Source organism: Notolepis coatsorum (genome assembly GCF_963971535.1).
Source record: "Notolepis coatsorum genome assembly, chromosome: 2".
Taxonomy (NCBI): domain Eukaryota; kingdom Metazoa; phylum Chordata; class Actinopteri; order Aulopiformes; family Paralepididae; genus Notolepis; species Notolepis coatsorum.
The window spans coordinates 232,422,967-232,444,905 of record NC_140166.1 but is presented as its reverse complement, the minus strand read 5'-3'; the positions used below and the strand labels follow the sequence as shown (position 1 = coordinate 232,444,905).

Sequence of the window (21,939 nt, the reverse complement as noted above, 5' to 3'; positions counted from 1 at the left end):
AACCACTGATATAGACGATCTCTAAATATGCGTTCTATGCTATGTATACAGTACTGCATATCTGTATGTCATGTCATAAATGTCATGATATATATCTGTATGTTGTGTATGTCATAAATGTCATTATGAATTGAAAATGGGGGACCCTGATGTAAACAAGACGAAAGTCTTTCTCTGGTCTGCATCCCCTTAACACAATCCCGCCCAAGCATTCCACCCGTTGTGGACAGAAGGACGGATATATCCGTGGCAAGTTTTGGCTTTTATTCCATTTGAATAACCTATTCAAGGTCGCCGAGCGGCACTGCAGATTTACCCTACTCTTTGAATTCGCCAACGTGCATTACCGGCCAGATCCTCTTAGGGGTGCTGTCGCGATAATGGAGTGTGCCCTGTGGCTGAACGGTGGACTATTTTTTTTTTTACTTTCAATGGAGTTTCTAGTTAGCGCGATTCTGGATGTGCAGCCTGTAGCTTGGATTACGTTTTGGATTGCAGATTTCACTATGCAATAAGGGGATTTATCATCAGCCAATGGACATATCGATCTACCAGATGGCGATCGATAACGGGGAAATGCTCGGGGGGATCCCACTGGCCCACGGTAAGATCTTTTTCACGTAAAGTACATCCCGATCAGGCATTGTTTTGATAGCCATCCATCCGATCAATGAATGAGGCTAATGAGGCTAACGCGGTTATTGGTAATCAATAATCAGAAACGACGTCCCCCGCCCCCCCCCCCCCCCCCTTTCATGCATACATGCTTGAGGATCGTGCCGATCATATGCAGTTTGAGTTATTTCTGTAGCATATGTATAACGGAAATGCCATTGGATATAACGGTAGTAGCTTAGCGGCCTGTATCTCGCCTTCCAGGAAATATCCTAGCCGAAATCCCGTATAACGCTTATATTCACGGCACTATAAAATGAGAACGTATTGATGACATTTTTTTTTCTTTAAGCCATTTTGAAGGGATGGTTTATGGTCTCAATTGACAATGAGAATGGACAGATAGCAATACTATAAAGTATAGATTTTGCTCTACAAACAGCCCCACGTCTGTTTACATTTGCTGGTCCTCTAGAGATTTATTAGACTCATCCCAGTGGCAGCGATTGTGTTAACAATTGTGTGTATTGAGCCCTACTGTATTGTACCCATTCTGCAATCTGTTAATAAAATCTTCAATCAATCAATGGCCTGGGCGGCCAGAGCATAACTGTTCTAACAGCAATATATAATCCATTTCAGATAGAACACACGCAATAAGTTATAATAATAATAATTATTATTATTGAAAAGTTCTGTATTTTTAAAGTCGTATTTGGGGGCAATTAACCAATGGTATGCTTTTTTTATTTTATTTTTGGGTAAGAGTGTCTTATTTCGGTAAGAGTGCTCTCGACCACTCTTATAATTTGTTCTTGCCTGAGAAAAAAGCAACAATAAGAGAACTTTGCTGAATCCCAGGTAAGAACAAAGTAAGAGGAAATGCTAGTTAAGAACGAAATCTGTTCATATATCGCTTCATGGTATGAGGCCCATTATTTCAGTAAGATGTTATCTATTTCTTCTAATTTATTTTGTTTAGAATGATCATGAAAGTATGTTTTAGGAAAGGCACTTTGTAAAGCTTGGGGGGAAGGTAGCAGAATGTTTTGTTTGTGTGAAATGGAATTTAATTACATGTTTAATGACACTCTAATAGAAATTGCAATCAATGGATGAATGAATGATTCAACCAATTAATCAATCCAATCAAATAGCAACAGATAACAGAACTAAAGAGTGAGAGATAGATGCATACAAATACAAATAAATAAAGACAAGTGACATCACAATATAAACCCAGAATAAGCCTCCCTGTGAACCCACTCGTCAGGACCTCTGGAACAGCTCAAGGAGCAAATCAGAAATAAGTGATGAGCTCTATTGTTTCATCCATGTTGACAACTCTATTTATTGTACTGTTCGCTCATAGTTCCATACATAACGTACTGTGTGGAGGTATGGGGAAACACATATAAAACAAACATTAACCAAATGTTCATAATGCACTGGCCCCTGTAAATGTCCTAACCCAACACCCTCCAATGTACAGTAATTTACCTAGTATGGTTTTGTCAATATTCCAATGTACAATTGTGCTTGTTTGTACAGTGTCCCCCCCCCCCCAATGTACAGTTTTGCTTGTTTATACAGTGTTTCCCCCCCCCCCCCCCCCCAACCACCTCTAATGTAAATTACCCAGTATGGTTGTCAATATCCCAATGTACCCAACCCCCCCCCCCCCCCACACAACCCCACCCCACCTCCTCCAATGTACAGTTTCTTCGTCAAATGTATATACTCCCTTTTCTTGACTCTTTTTGTATCACAAACGGTACTGTATTTGCAAATCTGGTATGTCATAAATGTATAGATGTAGCAGTACTGTCTATCTGTATGTCATGTATGTCATATATGTCCTGATGAATTGAAAATGGGGGACCCTGATGTAAACAAGACGAAAGTCTTTCTCTGGTCTGCATCCCCTTAACAATTGTGTGTATTGAGCTGTACTGTATTGTACCCATTCTGCAATCTGTTAATAAAGTTTTCAATCAATCAATCAAGCAGAAGAAAGCCATAAGAATTGTGAATCAAGCTGATTACTATGAACCGACAAACGCACTCTTTATTAAATCAAATACCTTAAAATGGGAAGATCTTATCGATCTTAGCACTGCAATAATAATGTACAAAGCACATAAGCACTCACTTCCAAGTTGCATTCAGGAGTTGTTCCAAACTAGAGAGAGCCAGTATAGACTTAGGGGAACTTGTGTATTCGATATCGCAAAGGCAAGGACGAATATAAAAAGTCGATGTACATCTGCATGTTAAAGGGGCAACACTATGGAATAACTTTGACAAAGAAGTAAAAATGTGTAGTTCGCTACATACATTTAAGAAATTATTCAAATATAAGGTGATACATAAATATAAAACCTTATTATTATCCTAATTATATTTTATTATAACATAACTGTATTCAAATCGTGAAAAAAAAATAATAATAAATGTGCATACGATTTGTACATGAAACTTTGTAGAATTTTTTTTTTGCAAATTATGTACTAAATTATGTTTATTTTTTGTATATGTTTTTGTGTGTGAAGAAATGCACTCCTCGATGTCAGTTTTAGTATTTAATGACAAGGATGACGACACCCTGAAACAGAACAAAGCACAGCGAAATAAGCTGACAAAGTACCAACATAAATGCATGACATGACAACACTATCATAATGCATATATATATATCGCTATATAATGTACATAAACACTCAATAGTGATATAAACAGACTCACATTAAGTGAAACAAAATGGCCACTCGGCAATACTACAAAACAAAACAAAGCCGGTCGGCAATACTAATGAGACGCTGCCCCCTAGTGGCCGGCGATAAACTCTTCATCCCCCCCAGACCGGAAAGCTATGATTCTTTATTTCTTTATTTGGAATTACCCCTTGAGATGAACCATCTCGTTTTCAAGGGGGTCCACAGCTTACAGAATACATACATTAATATGTATTCAACATAACAAAACAAAGAAGCAAACAAAAACCAAACACAAAACAAAATAGAATTAATAATAAACCGGTTCAAACGACATCAAACAAGAGGAACATAAGACAACCAAACAACAAAACACAGAGCACATATTCAAGTGATTGCTTCAAAGATCTGTTATACTATTATTGGTGGAAACATGACCAAGTAATCTCAAGGTGAGAGGACAGCACAGTTTTAAACAGTTTGGAGGATGTTATAGCTCGAATATGAACTGGGAGATTATTCCAGTCAGATGGACCTTTGAACATGAATGCTTTTTTGCCAACTGAGGTAGTAACATTTGTTGGAACTTTAAAAAATAGCTGTGCACAGTGTCTTAGTTGATGTATAGAGGTGAAAGGGTCCATATACTTATACTGTTTGAGATATTGCGGATAATTGAAGTGAATACATTTAAAAATGAACTGTAACCAGTGCTGCTGTCGTCTTACTGTGGGAGCTGGCAAATTAAGATTTTCATACATGGTGCAGTGGTGTGTCAAATATGGGCAGCCAAGAGCAAATCTGCATAGACGGTTGAATAGTGTGTTTAGTGGAAGAAGGTTGGTTTTAGATGCAGTTTGGTAAACTACGTCAGCGTAATCCATGATGGGTAAAATTAGTTGCTGAACCAGTTTCTTTCTGACAGGGAGTGTGAAACATTTTCTGTTGCGGTAGAGAACACCAGCACTAAAGTTCACTTTTCTAACAATATTATCTATGTGATATTTATATGAGAGTTCTGAATCGAACCATAGACCAAGGTATTTAATGTGATCAACTCTATGCAGTTGTGTACCGTCCAGACAAGTGATATTAAATGGTTGATCAATGGTTTTGGATGCAAGATTACGGGTGGTCCCAAAGAGCATAGTATTAGTTTTAGTTTTGTTGATTAAAAGTTTATTAGCCGAGAGCCATGATTCGAGTTTATTGAAATTTGATTGCAGTGATAACTGAATTTGAGGTAAGGTAATTAGAGATGTATATATCACTGTGTCGTCGGCATAGAGTTGAGTATTACAACCTGTGAAAATTGAGGGGAGATCATTAATAAATATTGAAAACAAGAGCAGGCCTAATGTTGAGCCTTGTGGCACCCCACATTCCTGTACTGCCAATTCAGATCTACCATCCTGTATAGCAACACATTGTTTTCTGTTGTGCAGATATGAATTAAACCAAAGCAGGGCATTGCGTGAGAGGCCAATAGCATACAGTTTGTCCAATAGGAGATAATGGTTGACCAAATCAAAGGCTTTTGTTAAATCAATAAATATTGCACCAGTGAGATTACCATTACCAGATGAAGAAAATATATCATTAGTGAGTTTTAATAAGGTAGTAGATGTGGAATGATTGGAGCGAAAACCAGATTGCGAAGGTGATAAAATATTGTTGTTGCTGCGATAATTAGACAGTTGTTTATAAATTAACTTTTCAAAGACTTTTGCTATGGAACAGATAATTGCTATTGGTCTGTAATTATTGGGATCTAGTACATTGCCTGCTTTGTGGAGAGGAGTGATTTTTGAGTGCTTCCAGATAGATGGTATTTCATGTGATAATAAAGACAGATTATAGAGATCACATAGGGGGTACATCAAAATGTGTGGAGCAAGTTTAAGAAATTTGCTTTCTAAACCATCTAGGCCTGGGCCACTACACACTTTGAGGTATTTTATGGCATTCAGAACATCAATAGGTGAGATTTTCGTGAACAAGAAGGAGCTGTTACAAGGTGGTGCATTGTTACAGATGACATAAGGATGAACCGGAATAGATTAACGGTCTCAGTCCCGTATCCAACTGCCGGACTCGGGCTCGTAGCGTGTAGGCGGCCTCCTCACGCGGCCCGGCCGAGTGGGCTGGGGCAGCGACTGCGGGAGCGGTGCGCCCAGGGAGATACCTGCAGGAACGGGGTCCGCCTGGGCCCCGCAGCCAGAGGTCTCCTCATCAGCAGGCGCCGGTGGGGAGGCGTCTATAGCCGAGTCGCGGGGTCCATCAGCCGTCTGCTGAGCAATCCCTGGGGCATCACCCAGCCCGGGTGGACAGGGGGGGCTGACGTCCCAGCGATAAACTCTTCAGTGTGTAAATAATGTAATGTAAAAAGGGGATAGGCAATTATAAGCCTCGCCTTCAGCCTACACCTTTTCGGTCATTTTTACTTTTCGTTTTTTAAATGTTCTATATGCTTTGTAAAAGAAGACAGAAATAAAATCATTCATTCATAACATGCTGTGACTGATATTTTGTGTCTCTAGTTTCTCCAGTGGCTGTTCTACTTCCACCAGAGTCCGGGACGAGAGAGTACTTCCTACAAGGTGAGTGAGTTCCACCATGACCTCTTTCCATCACTTGTGTTGTCGTGTGTCGGCTGACGGACAGACTCTGACATAATAGAGGTTGTGTGTTTAACCCATTCACTGCCACACTACAGAAGGTTAACCCTTTACTATCACACTACTGACGGGTAAATATACGTCTATAATATTCTATCCAACGCCTGCAGTGTTCTATCCAACGCCTGCAGTGTTCTATCCAACGCCTGCAGTGTTCTATCCAACGCCTGCAGTGTTCTATCCAATGCCTGCAGTGTTCTATCCAACGCCTGCAGAGTGTTCTAGCCTGACACAAATGGGTGTGCTAAGAAAAGATAACCACATAAAAAAAAAAGCCAGTGAAAATTGAGAGAGTATATACAAACAAGTTTCTAGGGGTCTTAATAGACCATAAACTCTGCTGGAAACCCCATATAAAATATTTGTTTTCAAAGTTAGCGAGAAGTATTGGTATACTGGGCAAGACATATCCTGAATCAGAAAACTCTATATACATTATATTGCACACTCATTGTACCATATCTATCATATTGTGTTGAAATCTGGAGAAATACTTATAAAAGCAACTTACAAAAGATATGCACACCGCAAAAAAGAGCCATACGGATAGTACATCACGGTAGATATTTAGATCACACAAATAGTCTGTTTGTAAGCAGTCAAACATTAAAATTCATGGACTTAATCAAATTCAAATCTGCACAAATTATGTTTCTGGCAATAAAAAACAAATTACCAAGCAACATTAAAAAAAAATCACGGCTAGAGAGTGTTTATAATTTTAGAGGGACATTAGCTTTAAAGCAACCTACGGTACGTACAACTCTTAAAAGTATGTGCATTGCAGTTTGTGGGGTATCACTCTGGAATGGTCTGGATGCGAATATAAAATTAAGCAAAAATATCAATCAATTTAAAGGGGAACTATCTTATAAATGGCCTTTTTCAGTGTTTAGCATTGTTTCCAAGCTATGTGGACTTATATTAATATGATCTATGTCTCTAATTCTCATATTGGCGCATTCTTCCAATTCTCCTCTCACAATATTCACCCTCACTGAACTGAGTCATCTGAACATGTGCTGATTTGTGATCTGCTGAGACTCTCACTCTCCACACAGTTCAGAGAGACTCTGCTGAGACTCTCACTCTCCACACAGTTCAGAGAGACTCAGCTGAGACTCACACTCTCCACACAGTTCAGAGAGACTCAGCTGCTGAGACTCTCACTCTCCACACAGTTCAGAGAGACTCTGCTGAGACTCTCACTCTCCACACAGTTCAGAGAGACTCTGCTGAGACTCTCACTCTCCACACAGTTCAGAGAGACTCAGCTGCTGAGACTCTCACTCTCCACACAGTTCAGAGAGACTCAGCTGCTGAGACTCTCACTCTCCACACAGTTCAGAGAGACTCAGCTGTTGAGACTCTCACTCTCCACACAGTTCAGAGATACTCTGCTGAGACTCTCACTCTCCACACAGTTCAGAGAGACTCAGCTGCTGAGACTCTCACTCTCCACACAGTTCAGAGAGACTCAGCTGAGACTCTCACTCTCCACACAGTTCAGCTGAGACTCTCACTCTCCACACAGTTCAGAGAGACTCTGCTGAGACTCACACTCTCCACACAGTTCAGAGAGACTCTGCTGAGACTCACACTCTCCACAAAGTTCAGAGAGACTCTGCTGAGACTCTCACTCTCCACACAGTTCAGAGAGACTCAGCTGAGACTATCACTCTCCACACAGTTCAGAGAGACTCTGCTGAGACTCTCACTCTCCACACAGTTCAGAGAGACTCAGCTGAGACTATCACTCTCCACACAGTTCAGAGACTCTGCTGAGACTCTCACTCTCCACACAGTTCAGAGAGACTCAGCTGAGACTCACACTCTCCACACAGTTCAGAGAGACTCAGCTGCTGAGACTCTCACTCTCCACACAGTTCAGAGAGACTCAGCTGCTGAGACTCTCACTCTCCACACAGTTCAGAGAGACTCAGCTGTTGAGACTCTCACTCTCCACACAGTTCAGAGAGACTCTGCTGAGACTCTCACTCTCCACACAGTTCAGAGAGACTCAGCTGCTGAGACTCTCACTCTCCACACAGTTCAGAGAGACTCAGCTGAGACTCTCACTCTCCACACAGTTCAGCTGAGACTCTCACTCTCCACACAGTTCAGAGAGACTCTGCTGAGACTCTCACTCTCCACACAGTTCAGAGAGACTCTGCTGAGACTCTCACTCTCCACACAGTTCAGAGAGACTCTGCTGAGACTCTCACTCTCCACACAGTTCAGAGAGACTCAGCTGAGACTATCACTCTCCACACAGTTCAGAGACTCTGCTGAGACTCTCACTCTCCACACAGTTCAGAGAGACTCTGCTGAGACTCTCACTCTCCACACAGTTCAGAGAGACTCAGCTGCTGAGACTCTCACTCTCCACACAGTTCAGAGAGACTCAGCTGCTGAGACTCTCACTCTCCACACAGTTCAGAGACTCAGCTGAGACTCTCACTCTCCACACAGTTCAGCTGAGACTCTCACTCTCCACACAGTTCAGAGAGACTCTGCTGAGACTCTCACTCTCCACACAGTTCAGAGAGACTCAGCTGCTGAGACTCTCACTCTCCACACAGTTCAGAGAGACTCTGCTGAGACTCTCACTCTCCACACAGTTCAGAGAGACTCAGCTGCTGAGACTCTCACTCTCCACACAGTTCAGAGAGACTCCGCTACTGAGACTCTCACTCTCCACACAGTTCAGAGAGACTCAGCTGCTGAGACTCTCACTGTCCACACAGTTCAGAGACTCAGCTGCTGAGACTCTCACTCTCCACACAGTTCAGAGAGACTCAGCTGTTGAGACTCTCACTCTCCACACAGTTCAGAGACTCAGCTGCTGAGACTCTCACTCTCCACACAGTTCAGAGACTCTGCTGCTGTGACTCTCACTCTCCACACAGTTCAGAGAGACTCAGCTGAGACTCACACTCTCCACACAGTTCAGAGAGACTCTGCTGAGACTCTCACTCTCCACACAGTTCAGAGAGACTCAGCTGAGACTCTCACTCTCCACACAGTTCAGAGAGACTCAGCTGCTGAGACTCTCACTCTCCACACAGTTCAGCTGAGACTCTCACTCTCCACACAGTTCAGAGAGACTCAGCTGAGACTCACACTCTCCACACAGTTCAGAGACTCTGCTGAGACTCTCACTCTCCACACAGTTCAGAGAGACTCAGCTGCTGAGACTCTCACTCTCCACACATTTCAGAGAGACTCAGCTGAGACTCTCACTCTCCACACAGTTCAGAGACTCAGCTGCTGAGACTCTCACTGTCCACACAGTTCAGAGACTCAGCTGCTGAGACTCTCACTCTCCACACAGTTCAGAGAGACTCAGCTGTTGAGACTCTCACTCTCCACACAGTTCAGAGACTCAGCTGCTGAGACTCTCACTCTCCACACAGTTCAGAGACTCTGCTGCTGTGACTCTCACTCTCCACACAGTTCAGAGAGACTCAGCTGAGACTCACACTCTCCACACAGTTCAGAGAGACTCTGCTGAGACTCTCACTCTCCACACAGTTCAGAGAGACTCAGCTGAGACTCTCACTCTCCACACAGTTCAGAGAGACTCAGCTGCTGAGACTCTCACTCTCCACACAGTTCAGCTGAGACTCTCACTCTCCACACAGTTCAGAGAGACTCAGCTGAGACTCACACTCTCCACACAGTTCAGAGACTCTGCTGAGACTCTCACTCTCCACACAGTTCAGAGAGACTCAGCTGCTGAGACTCTCACTCTCCACACATTTCAGAGAGACTCAGCTGAGACTCTCACTCTCCACACAGTTCAGAGACTCAGCTGCTGAGACTCTCACTCTCCACACAGTTCAGAGACTCAGCTGAGACTCTCACTCTCCACACAGTTCAGATAGACTCAGCTGCTGAGACTCTCACTCTCCACACAGTTCAGAGAGACTCAGCCGAGACTCACACTCTCCACACAGTTCAGAGAGACTCAGCTGAGACTCTCACTCTCCACACAGTTCAGAGAGACTCAGCTGAGACTCTCACTCTCCACACAGTTCAGAGAGACTCTGCTGAGACTCTCACTCTCCACACAGTTCAGAGAGACTCAGCTGAGACTCACACTCTCCACACAGTTCAGAGACTCAGCTGAGACTCACACTCTCCACACAGTTCAGAGACTCAGCTGAGACTCTCACTCTCCACACAGTTCAGAGAGACTCAGCTGAGACTCTCACTCTCCACACAGTTCAGAGAGACTCTGCTGAGACTCTCACTCTCCACACAGTTCAGAGAGACTCTGCTGAGACTCACACTCTCCACACAGTTCAGAGACTCTGCTGATACTCTCACTCTCCACACAGTTCAGAGAGACTCAGCTGCTGAGACTGATTGATTGATTGATTGATTTTTATTGTGCAGTAAAAGACAGCATCCAAGGGATAAAAACATGAGAAAGTGCAAGCACTTATTTCCATCATGGTCCCTGATTTTGGACATGGACAGACATCATAAAACATAGAGCATCATAATAAAACATACTAAAACAGAGCATCATAATAAAAACATAGAGCATCATAATAAAACATAGAGCATCATAATAAAACATATAGCATCATAATAAAACAAAGATCATCATAATAAAAAACAGAATAAAACATAATAGCAACCCCATACAAAAAAAGCACTTCCTACCCTCTCCTTCCTATGGCTATTCTATACTTCACTGGCTAGCCATTTCTTTGTGGCACGTCTAAAACTTCCCCCCTCTTCGATGTTTTTCAGGGCCACTGGAAGCTTGTTCCACTCCAGTGCTGCAGAATATAAAAATGTATTTGTGCCCATTAGGGAGTTAAATCTTGGCAGAATAAAATCCGTACTGCTCCTTCTAGTGGAGTATGAATGATTGTCACGGAATCGATTAAAATAATTAGATAGATATTTCGGACCTGTATTTTGAACTATCTTGTGTGTGAGACCTAATTTGATGTGAATTACCCTTTTATTGACCGGAAGCCAGTTTAGTTGCCTAAAGAAACTCTCACTCTCACTCTCCACACAGTTCAGAGATACTCAGCTGCTGAGACTCTCACTCTCCACACAGTTCAGAGAGACTCAGCTGAGACTCTCACTCTCCACACAGTTCAGAGACTCAGCTGAGACTCACACTCTCCACACAGTTCAGAGACTCAGCTGAGACTCTCACTCTCCACACAGTTCAGAGAGACTCAGCTGAGACTCTCACTCTCCACACAGTTCAGAGACTCAGCTGAGACTCACACTCTCCACACAGTTCAGAGAGACTCAGCTGAGACTCACACTCTCCACACAGTTCAGAGACTCAGCTGAGACTCTCACTCTCAGACAGTGGTGAGCTACATAACAACTATAGCTGATGGTATTGTCCTCACGAAAATGGTGCGGGTTTTCCCAAACCAGAAACCGTGGGTGGACAGCACTATTAGAGCAGCTCTGAACTCTCGCACCACCGCCTACAACCTGGGTAGAGAGTCAGGAAACATGGAGGAGTATAAGGCTTCAGTCTATACTCTACGCAAGGCTGTTAAACTTGCTAAGAGGACATATGCTGACAAACTGGAGACACAAATGGCACAAAACAACACAAGAGGATTATGGCAGGGACTGAAGACAATAACTGACTATAAAGTCAGCGCCCCCTCAATGGGGAGCGACGACGCCTCCCTCGCGGACAAGCTCAACACCTTCTACGCTCGGTTTGGTGTAGACAGTGGCGCTGCTGGCTCTCCGGCTAGTGACTCACTCTCCACACAGTTCAGAGAGACTCAGCTGCTGAGACTCACTCTCCACACAGTTCAGAGAGACTCAGCTGCTGAGACTCTCACTGTCCACACAGTTCAGAGAGACTCAGCTGCTGAGACTCTCACTGTCCACACAGTTCAGAGAGACTCAGCTGCTGAGACTCTCACTCTCCACACAGTTCAGAGAGACTCTGCTGAGACTCACACTCTCCACACAGTTCAGAGAGACTCTGCTGAGACTCTCACTCTCCACAGTTCAGAGACTCAGCTGAGACTCACACTCTCCACACAGTTCAGAGACTCAGCTGAGACTCTCACTCTCCACACAGTTCAGAGAGACTCAGCTGCTGAGACTCTCACTCTCCACACAGTTCAGAGAGACTCAGCTGAGACTCTCACTCTCCACACAGTTCAGAGAGACTCAGCTGAGACTCTCACTCTCCACACAGCTCAGAGAGACTCAGCTGCTGAGACTCTCACTCTCCACACAGTTCAGAGAGAATCAGCTGCTGAGACTCTCACTCTCCACACAGTTCAGAGAGAATCAGCTGAGACTCTCACTCTCCACACAGTTCAGAGAGAATCAGCTGAGACTCTCACTCTCCACACAGTTCAGAGACTCAGCTGAGACTCTCACTCTCCACACAGTTCAGAGAGACTCTGCTGAGACTCTCACTCTCCACACAGTTCAGAGAGACTCTGCTGAGACTCTCACTCTCCACACAGTTCAGAGAGACTCTGCTGAGACTCACACTCTCCACACAGTTCAGAGACTCAGCTGAGACTCTCACTCTCCACACAGTTCAGAGAGACTCAGCTGAGACTCTCACTCTCCACACAGTTCAGAGAGACTCAGCTGCTGAGACTCTCACTCTCCACACAGTTCAGAGACTCTGCTGAGACTCTCACTCTCCACACAGTTCAGAGAGACTCTGCTGCTGAGACTCTCACTCTCTACACAGTTCAGAGAGACTCTGCTGAGACTCTCACTCTCCACACAGTTCAGAGACTCTGCTGAGACTCTCACTCTCCACACAGTTCAGAGAGACTCAGCTGAGACTCTCACTCTCCACACAGTTCAGAGACTCAGCTGAGACTCTCACTCTCCACACAGTTCAGAGAGACTCAGCTGAGACTCTCACTCTCTACACAGTTCAGAGACTCAGCTGAGACTCTCACTCTCCACACAGTTCAGAGAGACTCTGCTGAGACTCTCACTCTCCACACAGTTCAGAGACTCAGCTGAGACTCACACTCTCCACACAGTTCAGAGACTCAGCTGAGACTCTCACTCTCCACACAGTTCAGAGAGACTCAGCTGAGACTCTCACTCTCTACACAGTTCAGAGAGACTCAGCTGAGACTCTCACTCTCCACACAGTTCAGAGAGACTCAGCTGAGACTCTCACTCTCCACACAGTTCAGAGAGACTCAGCTGAGACTCTCACTCTCCACACAGTTCAGAGAGACTCAGCTGAGACTCTCACTCTCCACACAGTTCAGAGAGACTCTGCTGAGACTCTCACTCTCCACACAGTTCAGAGAGACTCAGCTGAGACTCTCACTCTCCACACAGTTCAGAGAGACTCTGCTGAGACTCTCACTCTCCATACAGTTCAGAGAGACTCAGCTGAGACTCTCACTCTCCACACAGTTCAGAGAGACTCTGCTGTTTGAGTTCTTATACACATCTTCATTCCATAGTAGTGTTCTCAGTTCTGAACCAGGGAAAGCACCCATACAACACCAGTGTCATCTTTACCACCTCTCCCAATCCATCATCTATGGAGCAGCTTCACACTTCATACCATGACATCACACTTTACACCATGACATCACACTTCATACCATGAGATCACACTTTATACCATGACATCACACTTCATACCATGACATCACACTTTACACCATGACATCACACATTATACCATGACATCACACATTATACCATGACATCACATCAAATTAACCATCGGCCCACTTTACTTGTTGTCTGTTGTTTTAGCTCATTTTAATGTTTTATTCTTCTCTTCACATGTATTTATTTTTTTGTATTTTTACTGATGTTTTAAAATGCTGTGAAGCACTCGTGCTGAGAAGGGCGCTATAAAAAATAAAGTTTTACTTACTTATTGGGACTTGATTGATTGATTGATTGATTGATTTTTATTGTGGAGTAAAAGACAGCATCCAAGGGATAAAAACATGAGAAAGTGCAAGCACTTATTTCCATCATGGTCCCTGATTTTGGACATGGACAGACATCATAAAACATAGAGCATCATAATAAAACAGAGCATCATAATAGAACATAGAGCATCATAATAAAACATACTAAAACAGAGCATCATAATAAAACATAGAGCTCACTCTCCACACAGTTCAGAGACTCTGCTGAGACTCTCACTCTCCACACAGTTCAGAGAGACTCTGCTGAGACTCTCACTCTCCACACAGTTCAGAGACTCAGCTGAGACTCTCACTCTCCACACAGTTCAGAGACTCAGCTGAGACTCTCACTCTCCACACAGTTCAGAGACTCTGCTGAGACTCTCACTCTCCACACAGTTCAGAGAGACTCAGCTGAGACTCTCACTCTCCACACAGTTCAGAGAGACTCAGCTGAGACTCTCACTCTCCACACAGTTCAGAGACTCAGCTGAGACTCTCACTCTCCACACAGTTCAGAGAGACTCTGCTGAGACTCTCACTCTCCACACAGTTCAGAGAGACTCTGCTGAGACTCTCACTCTCCACACAGTTCAGAGAGACTCAGCTGAGACTCTCACTCTCCACACAGTTCAGAGAGACTCAGCTGCTGAGACTCTCACTCTCCACACAGTTCAGAGAGACTCTGCTGAGACTCTCACTCTCCACACAGTTCAGAGAGACTCTCACTCTCCACACAGTTCAGAGAGACTCTGCTGAGACTCTCACTCTCCACACAGTTCAGCTGAGACTCTCACTCTCCACACAGTTCAGAGAGACTCTGCTGAGACTCTCACTCTCCACACAGTTCAGAGACTCAGCTGAGACTCTCACTCTCAGACAGTGGTGAGCTACATAACAACTATAGCTGATGGTATTGTCCTCACGAAAATGGTGCGGGTTTTCCCAAACCAGAAACCGTGGGTGGACAGCACTATTAGAGCAGCTCTGAACTCTCGCACCACCGCCTACAACCTGGGTAGAGAGTCAGGAAACATGGAGGAGTATAAGGCTTCAGTCTATACTCTACGCAAGGCTGTTAAACTTGCTAAGAGGACATATGCTGACAAACTGGAGACACAAATGGCACAAAACAACACAAGAGGATTATGGCAGGGACTGAAGACAATAACTGACTATAAAGTCAGCGCCCCCTCAATGGGGAGCGACGACGCCTCCCTCGCGGACAAGCTCAACACCTTCTACGCTCGGTTTGGTGTAGACAGTGGCGCTGCTGGCTCTCCGGCTAGTGACTCACTCTCCACACAGTTCAGAGAGACTCAGCTGCTGAGACTCACTCTCCACACAGTTCAGAGAGACTCAGCTGCTGAGACTCACTCTCCACACAGTTCAGAGAGACTCAGCTGCTGAGACTCTCACTCTCCACACAGTTCAGAGAGACTCAGCTGCTGAGACTCTCACTGTCCACACAGTTCAGAGAGACTCAGCTGCTGAGACTCTCACTGTCCACACAGTTCAGAGAGACTCAGCTGCTGAGACTCTCACTCTCCACACAGTTCAGAGAGACTCTGCTGAGACTCACACTCTCCACACAGTTCAGAGAGACTCTGCTGAGACTCTCACTCTCCACAGTTCAGAGACTCAGCTGAGACTCACACTCTCCACACAGTTCAGAGACTCAGCTGAGACTCTCACTCTCCACACAGTTCAGAGAGACTCAGCTGCTGAGACTCTCACTCTCCACACAGTTCAGAGAGACTCAGCTGAGACTCTCACTCTCCACACAGTTCAGAGAGACTCAGCTGAGACTCTCACTCTCCACACAGCTCAGAGAGACTCAGCTGCTGAGACTCTCACTCTCCACACAGTTCAGAGAGAATCAGCTGCTGAGACTCTCACTCTCCACACAGTTCAGAGAGAATCAGCTGAGACTCTCACTCTCCACACAGTTCAGAGAGAATCAGCTGAGACTCTCACTCTCCACACAGTTCAGAGACTCAGCTGAGACTCTCACTCTCCACACAGTTCAGAGAGACTCTGCTGAGACTCTCACTCTCCACACAGTTCAGAGAGACTCTGCTGAGACTCTCACTCTCCACACAGTTCAGAGAGACTCTGCTGAGACTCACACTCTCCACACAGTTCAGAGACTCAGCTGAGACTCTCACTCTCCACACAGTTCAGAGAGACTCAGCTGAGACTCTCACTCTCCACACAGTTCAGAGAGACTCAGCTGCTGAGACTCTCACTCTCCACACAGTTCAGAGACTCTGCTGAGACTCTCACTCTCCACACAGTTCAGAGAGACTCTGCTGCTGAGACTCTCACTCTCCACACAGTTCAGAGAGACTCTGCTGAGACTCTCACTCTCCACACAGTTCAGAGACTCTGCTGAGACTCTCACTCTCCACACAGTTCAGAGAGACTCAGCTGAGACTCTCACTCTCCACACAGTTCAGAGACTCAGCTGAGACTCTCACTCTCCACACAGTTCAGAGAGACTCAGCTGAGACTCTCACTCTCTACACAGTTCAGAGACTCAGCTGAGACTCTCACTCTCCACACAGTTCAGAGAGACTCTGCTGAGACTCTCACTCTCCACACAGTTCAGAGACTCAGCTGAGACTCACACTCTCCACACAGTTCAGAGACTCAGCTGAGACTCTCACTCTCCACACAGTTCAGAGAGACTCAGCTGAGACTCTCACTCTCTACACAGTTCAGAGAGACTCAGCTGAGACTCTCACTCTCCACACAGTTCAGAGAGACTCAGCTGAGACTCTCACTCTCCACACAGTTCAGAGAGACTCAGCTGAGACTCTCACTCTCCACACAGTTCAGAGAGACTCAGCTGAGACTCTCACTCTCCACACAGTTCAGAGAGACTCTGCTGAGACTCTCACTCTCCACACAGTTCAGAGAGACTCAGCTGAGACTCTCACTCTCCACACAGTTCAGAGAGACTCTGCTGAGACTCTCACTCTCCATACAGTTCAGAGAGACTCTGCTGAGACTCTCACTCTCTACACAGTTCAGAGAGACTCAGCTGAGACTCTCACTCTCCACACAGTTCAGAGAGACTCTGCTGTTTGAGTTCTTATACACATCTTCATTCCATAGTAGTGTTCTCAGTTCTGAACCAGGGAAAGCACCCATACAACACCAGTGTCATCTTTACCACCTCTCCCAATCCATCATCTATGGAGCAGCTTCACACTTCATACCATGACATCACACTTTACACCATGACATCACACTTCATACCATGAGATCACACTTTATACCATGACATCACACTTCATACCATGACATCACACTTTACACCATGACATCACACATTATACCATGACATCACACATTATACCATGACATCACATCAAATTAACCATCGGCCCACTTTACTTGTTGTCTGTTGTTTTAGCTCATTTTAATGTTTTATTCTTCTCTTCACATGTATTTATTTTTTTGTATTTTTACTGATGTTTTAAAATGCTGTGAAGCACTCGTGCTGAGAAGGGCGCTATAAAAAATAAAGTTTTACTTACTTATTGGGACTTGATTGATTGATTGATTGATTTTTATTGTGGAGTAAAAGACAGCATCCAAGGGATAAAAACATGAGAAAGTGCAAGCACTTATTTCCATCATGGTCCCTGATTTTGGACATGGACAGACATCATAAAACATAGAGCATCATAATAAAACAGAGCATCATAATAGAACATAGAGCATCATAATAAAACATACTAAAACAGAGCATCATAATAAAACATAGAGCTCACTCTCCACACAGTTCAGAGACTCTGCTGAGACTCTCACTCTCCACACAGTTCAGAGAGACTCAGCTGAGACTCTCACTCTCCACACAGTTCAGAGACTCAGCTGAGACTCTCACTCTCCACACAGTTCAGAGAGACTCTGCTGAGACTCTCACTCTCCACACAGTTCAGAGAGACTCAGCTGAGACTCTCACTCTCCACACAGTTCAGAGACTCAGCTGAGACTCTCACTCTCCACACAGTTCAGAGAGACTCAGCTGAGACTCTCACTCTCCACACAGTTCAGAGAGACTCAGCTGCTGAGACTCTCACTCTCCACACAGTTCAGAGAGACTCAGCTGAGACTCTCACTCTCCACACAGTTCAGAGAGACTCTGCTGAGACTCTCACTCTCCACACAGTTCAGAGAGACTCAGCTGAGACTCTCACTCTCCACACAGTTCAGAGAGACTCAGCTGCTGAGACTCTCACTCTCCACACAGTTCAGAGAGACTCTGCTGAGACTCTCACTCTCCACACAGTTCAGAGAGACTCTCACTCTCCACATAGTTCAGAGAGACTCTGCTGAGACTCTCACTCTCCACACAGTTCAGCTGAGACTCTCACTCTCCACACAGTTCAGAGAGACTCTGCTGAGACTCTCACTCTCCACACAGTTCAGCTGAGACTCTCACTCTCCACACAGTTCAGAGAGACTCTGCTGAGACTCTCACTCTCCACACAGTTCAGAGACTCAGCTGAGACTCTCACTCTCTACACAGGTCAGAGAGACTCTGCTGAGACTCTCACTCTCTACACAGTTCAGAGAGACATAGCTGAGACTCTCACTCTCTACACAGTTCAGAGAGACTCAGCTGCTGAGACTCTCACTCTCTACACAGTTCAGAGACTCAGCTGAGACTCTCACTCTCCACACAGTTCAGAGAGACTCTGCTGAGACTCTCACTCTCCACACAGTTCAGAGACTCAGCTGAGACTCTCACTCTCTACACAGGTCCGAACACAGTGGTTGGAGCCCAGAGGCTCAAAACGGATTAAGATCTTGAGGTAGAAAAATGCTGTTTTTGAGGACTTGATTAGAAATACAAAACAATGAATTAAAAAAAATTAAAAATTACAGAGGTGTTCCATAAACTCACAGGAATTGTGTAAAATTGCCCAAAATAGTGAAAGAAATAGTAAAATAGTTCCCCTTTAAAGGTAGCTATAAACAAGCACTTATAAGAGAGAGGAGCTTGAGCAGTAATGTGACCCTATTCTTTTTTCTCATTTGGATATTTGGATATATAAAAAACTGTATTTTTATTTTATTTATTATTTGTTATATTATCTTTATTTTTATTAAATTATAATGTCAAATATTGTAAGGAAGGGGCAGGGCTTGATAAGTTGTTTTACTTCCCCCTGTTCCTTCTCGAACACTTATTGTATGGAAATAGTCTTTGACTATTTACCTTTTTGTTTTTTAAACTTGTTTTATGTTTCTATGTTCGTGACAAATAAAAATCAAATCAAATCAAAACCTTTTGTAGGAGTAGTGATATAATCGATATATAAATACACAATATCAAACCCATACAGAATTATAAATATACAATATCTTCTGTTGTGTGGCAGTGAAAGGGTTAACCTTCGGTGTATTGTCGCAGTGAGAGGGTTAACCGTTTGGTAGTGTGATAGTAAAGGGTTAACCTTCTGTAGCGTGGCAGTGAAAGGGTTAACCTGCTGTTGTGTGGCAGTGAAAGGGTTAACCTTCTGTGTATTGTCGCAGGGAAAGGGTTAACCGTTTGGTAGTGCGGCGGTGAAAGGGTTAATTTGCTCTGATTTGATGTCCTGTATTTTTCTCCCAGACGCCTGTCCCCTCTCCCTGGACCCAAACACAGTGAGCAACTTCCTGTCCCTGTCAGAGGAGAACAGGAAGGTGACTAATACAGGAGACGACCAGCGCTACACTGACCATCCTGAGAGATTCACTGACTGGAGGCAGGTGTTGTGCAGAGAGGGTCAGTCTGCACGCTGTTACTGGGAAGTAGAGTGGAGCGGCTCCTGGGTTGAGACAGCAGTCTGTTACAAAGACATCAAAAGAACAGGTGTTGAGTCAGTGTTTGTAAACAATAACAAGTCCTGGTGTTTGATCTGCTTCAGTGGAGGAGAGTACAGGTTCAGACACAATAATGTTCAGACTACAGTCTCAGGCCCTCGGTCCTCCAGGATAGGAGTGTACCTGGATCACAAGGCAGGTACTCTGTCCTTCTACAGTGTTGTCTCTGACACCATGACCCTCCTCCATACAGTTAGAACCACGTTCACTCAGGACCTCTATCCAGGGATAAGGGTTAACTGTGTTGGAGACACAGCAGAATTGATGAAGATATGGTAGAACATGACACCATCGTATCTATTTTTAAATATAATTCATACCAATTGGCATTTTTCTTTCTTTTTTTCTTTTTTTAAATGTAACCTTTATTTACCCAGGCAGCCAAGTAAGAACAAATTATTATATACAAAAGCAGGGGGGGGGGGGGCTGCAACAAAAACAAGGTTATGTGTAGCCTACATGCATACAAGTAAATAAAATACAAAATTACAGTAGCAATAGTATACAAGGAAAATTACAATAAATAAAATAAAATAAATCTTTTCCCCCCTCCTTGCGCTCTGATTGGCCGAGCGCGCGCATGAGCCGCGACAAGCTCCTCTAATCTAAACTCGCCTTAACGCAATTTATACAAATGGAAGTATTGATTACGCCGTAACGAATCATTAAAAAAATATACCGTTAACTGGAATATGTTGTGCCTTTACACATATGTTGGATCATGTCATGACAAACCATGACATGAGGGTCCACGACCCTCCGTGCTGCGATCGCTGGAGCAAGCCAGAGACAGCAGCGCTGCCATTTCTTTATTGGTTTGTCATGACAACCTGCTGCGGGGACTACTTCTGTGACATGCAGATTTTGAGAATAGGGCAGACCATCAGGACAGGTGGGTGGCGATAATGTTGCATTTTTTTTACTACTGGAGATGAGGAGTGACTTTTAATAAAACTGCAAGAAAAACAAATGTAATTCTCTCCGCGGCAGTGAGCTGGAGTCTCTCTCTCTCTCTCTCTCTCTCTCTCTCTCTCTCTCTCTCTCCGCGGGCGTCTCTCTCTCTCTCTCTCTCTCTCTCTCTCTCTCTCTCTCTCTCTCTCTCGCGGGCGTCTCTCTCTCTCCGCGGGCGTCTCTCTCTCTCTCTCCGCGGGCGTCTCTCTCTCCCTCTCCGCGGGCGTCTCTCTCTCTCTCTCCGCGGGCGTCTCTCTCTCTCTCTCTCTCTCTCTCTCTCCGCGGGCGTCTCTCTCTCTCTCTCTCTCTCTCTCTCTCTCTCTCGGCAGTTGCAAGACTCAGGGAATCGCTCTGAGATTTCTTTTTGCTGGTATGGATCGCACACTGGTGACGAGCACAATCTCCGCTACGCCACCTGACCGCCCCGGAAAATGACAATAAATAAGGGAGAGAGAAGGAAAGAGAGAGAGGGTGAGAGTGAGAACCAGAGGGAGAGAGAGAAGAAAAGGGGAGAAGCACAGATAATGTTTACATTTAGAATGCCTTGTTGATGCATCCAGTGAAATTAACACATCAAAATGAGGGGGGGGGGGACCCTGCATATATAGTTTAGGTTGATATCGGTATCGGGCCAGGCAACCCCCTCTAACACTCTTCTCTCTCCTTATTATTATTATTATTATTATCGGGCGTGAAAACCCGTTAAAACGGGTGTGAAATATTACTCTCCATGTTGTTTGGCCATATGCTACTTACTACCCTCTAGTGGTGAGCTGTGGTAACTGCAGAGTCTCTGCTCTGGCTTCAGTGTTGGATATCTATTCTTTTTTTTGTTCCTTTTATTTTTGCCTATTTCTGTCATAAAACGGGTATGAAATATGACTCTTCTCTCTCCCTATGGACAATAAACATGATGTTTGACCCATAAACCCAGTGTGTGTTGTGTTGCTTGATTGATTGAAAACTTTATTAACATATTGCAGAATGGGTACAATACAGTACGGCTCAATACACACAATTAAGGGGATGCAGACCAGAGAAAGACTTTCGTCTTGTTTACATCAGGGTCCCCCATTTTCAATTCATCAGGACATATATGACATACATGACATACAGATAGACAGTACTGCTACATCTATACATGTATGACATACCAGATTTACAAATACAGTA

At 44.5% G+C, this 21,939-nt stretch overlaps 1 protein-coding gene across 1 annotated transcript in view; it reads left to right on the top strand.

Moving 5' to 3' along the window:
* Positions 1–21,695, top strand: part of LOC311223232 (tripartite motif-containing protein 16-like) — a 32,110-nt gene extending 10,415 nt beyond the window's left edge. Inside the window, exons 6-7 of the mRNA XM_084308002.1 lie at positions 5,870–5,929; positions 19,565–21,695. Coding sequence (XP_084164128.1) covers positions 5,870–5,929; positions 19,565–20,094 — 590 coding nt within the window. The 3' untranslated portion in view covers positions 20,095–21,695. The remainder of the gene's footprint in view (positions 1–5,869; positions 5,930–19,564) is intronic.
* Positions 21,696–21,939: the final 244 nt, after the last annotated feature.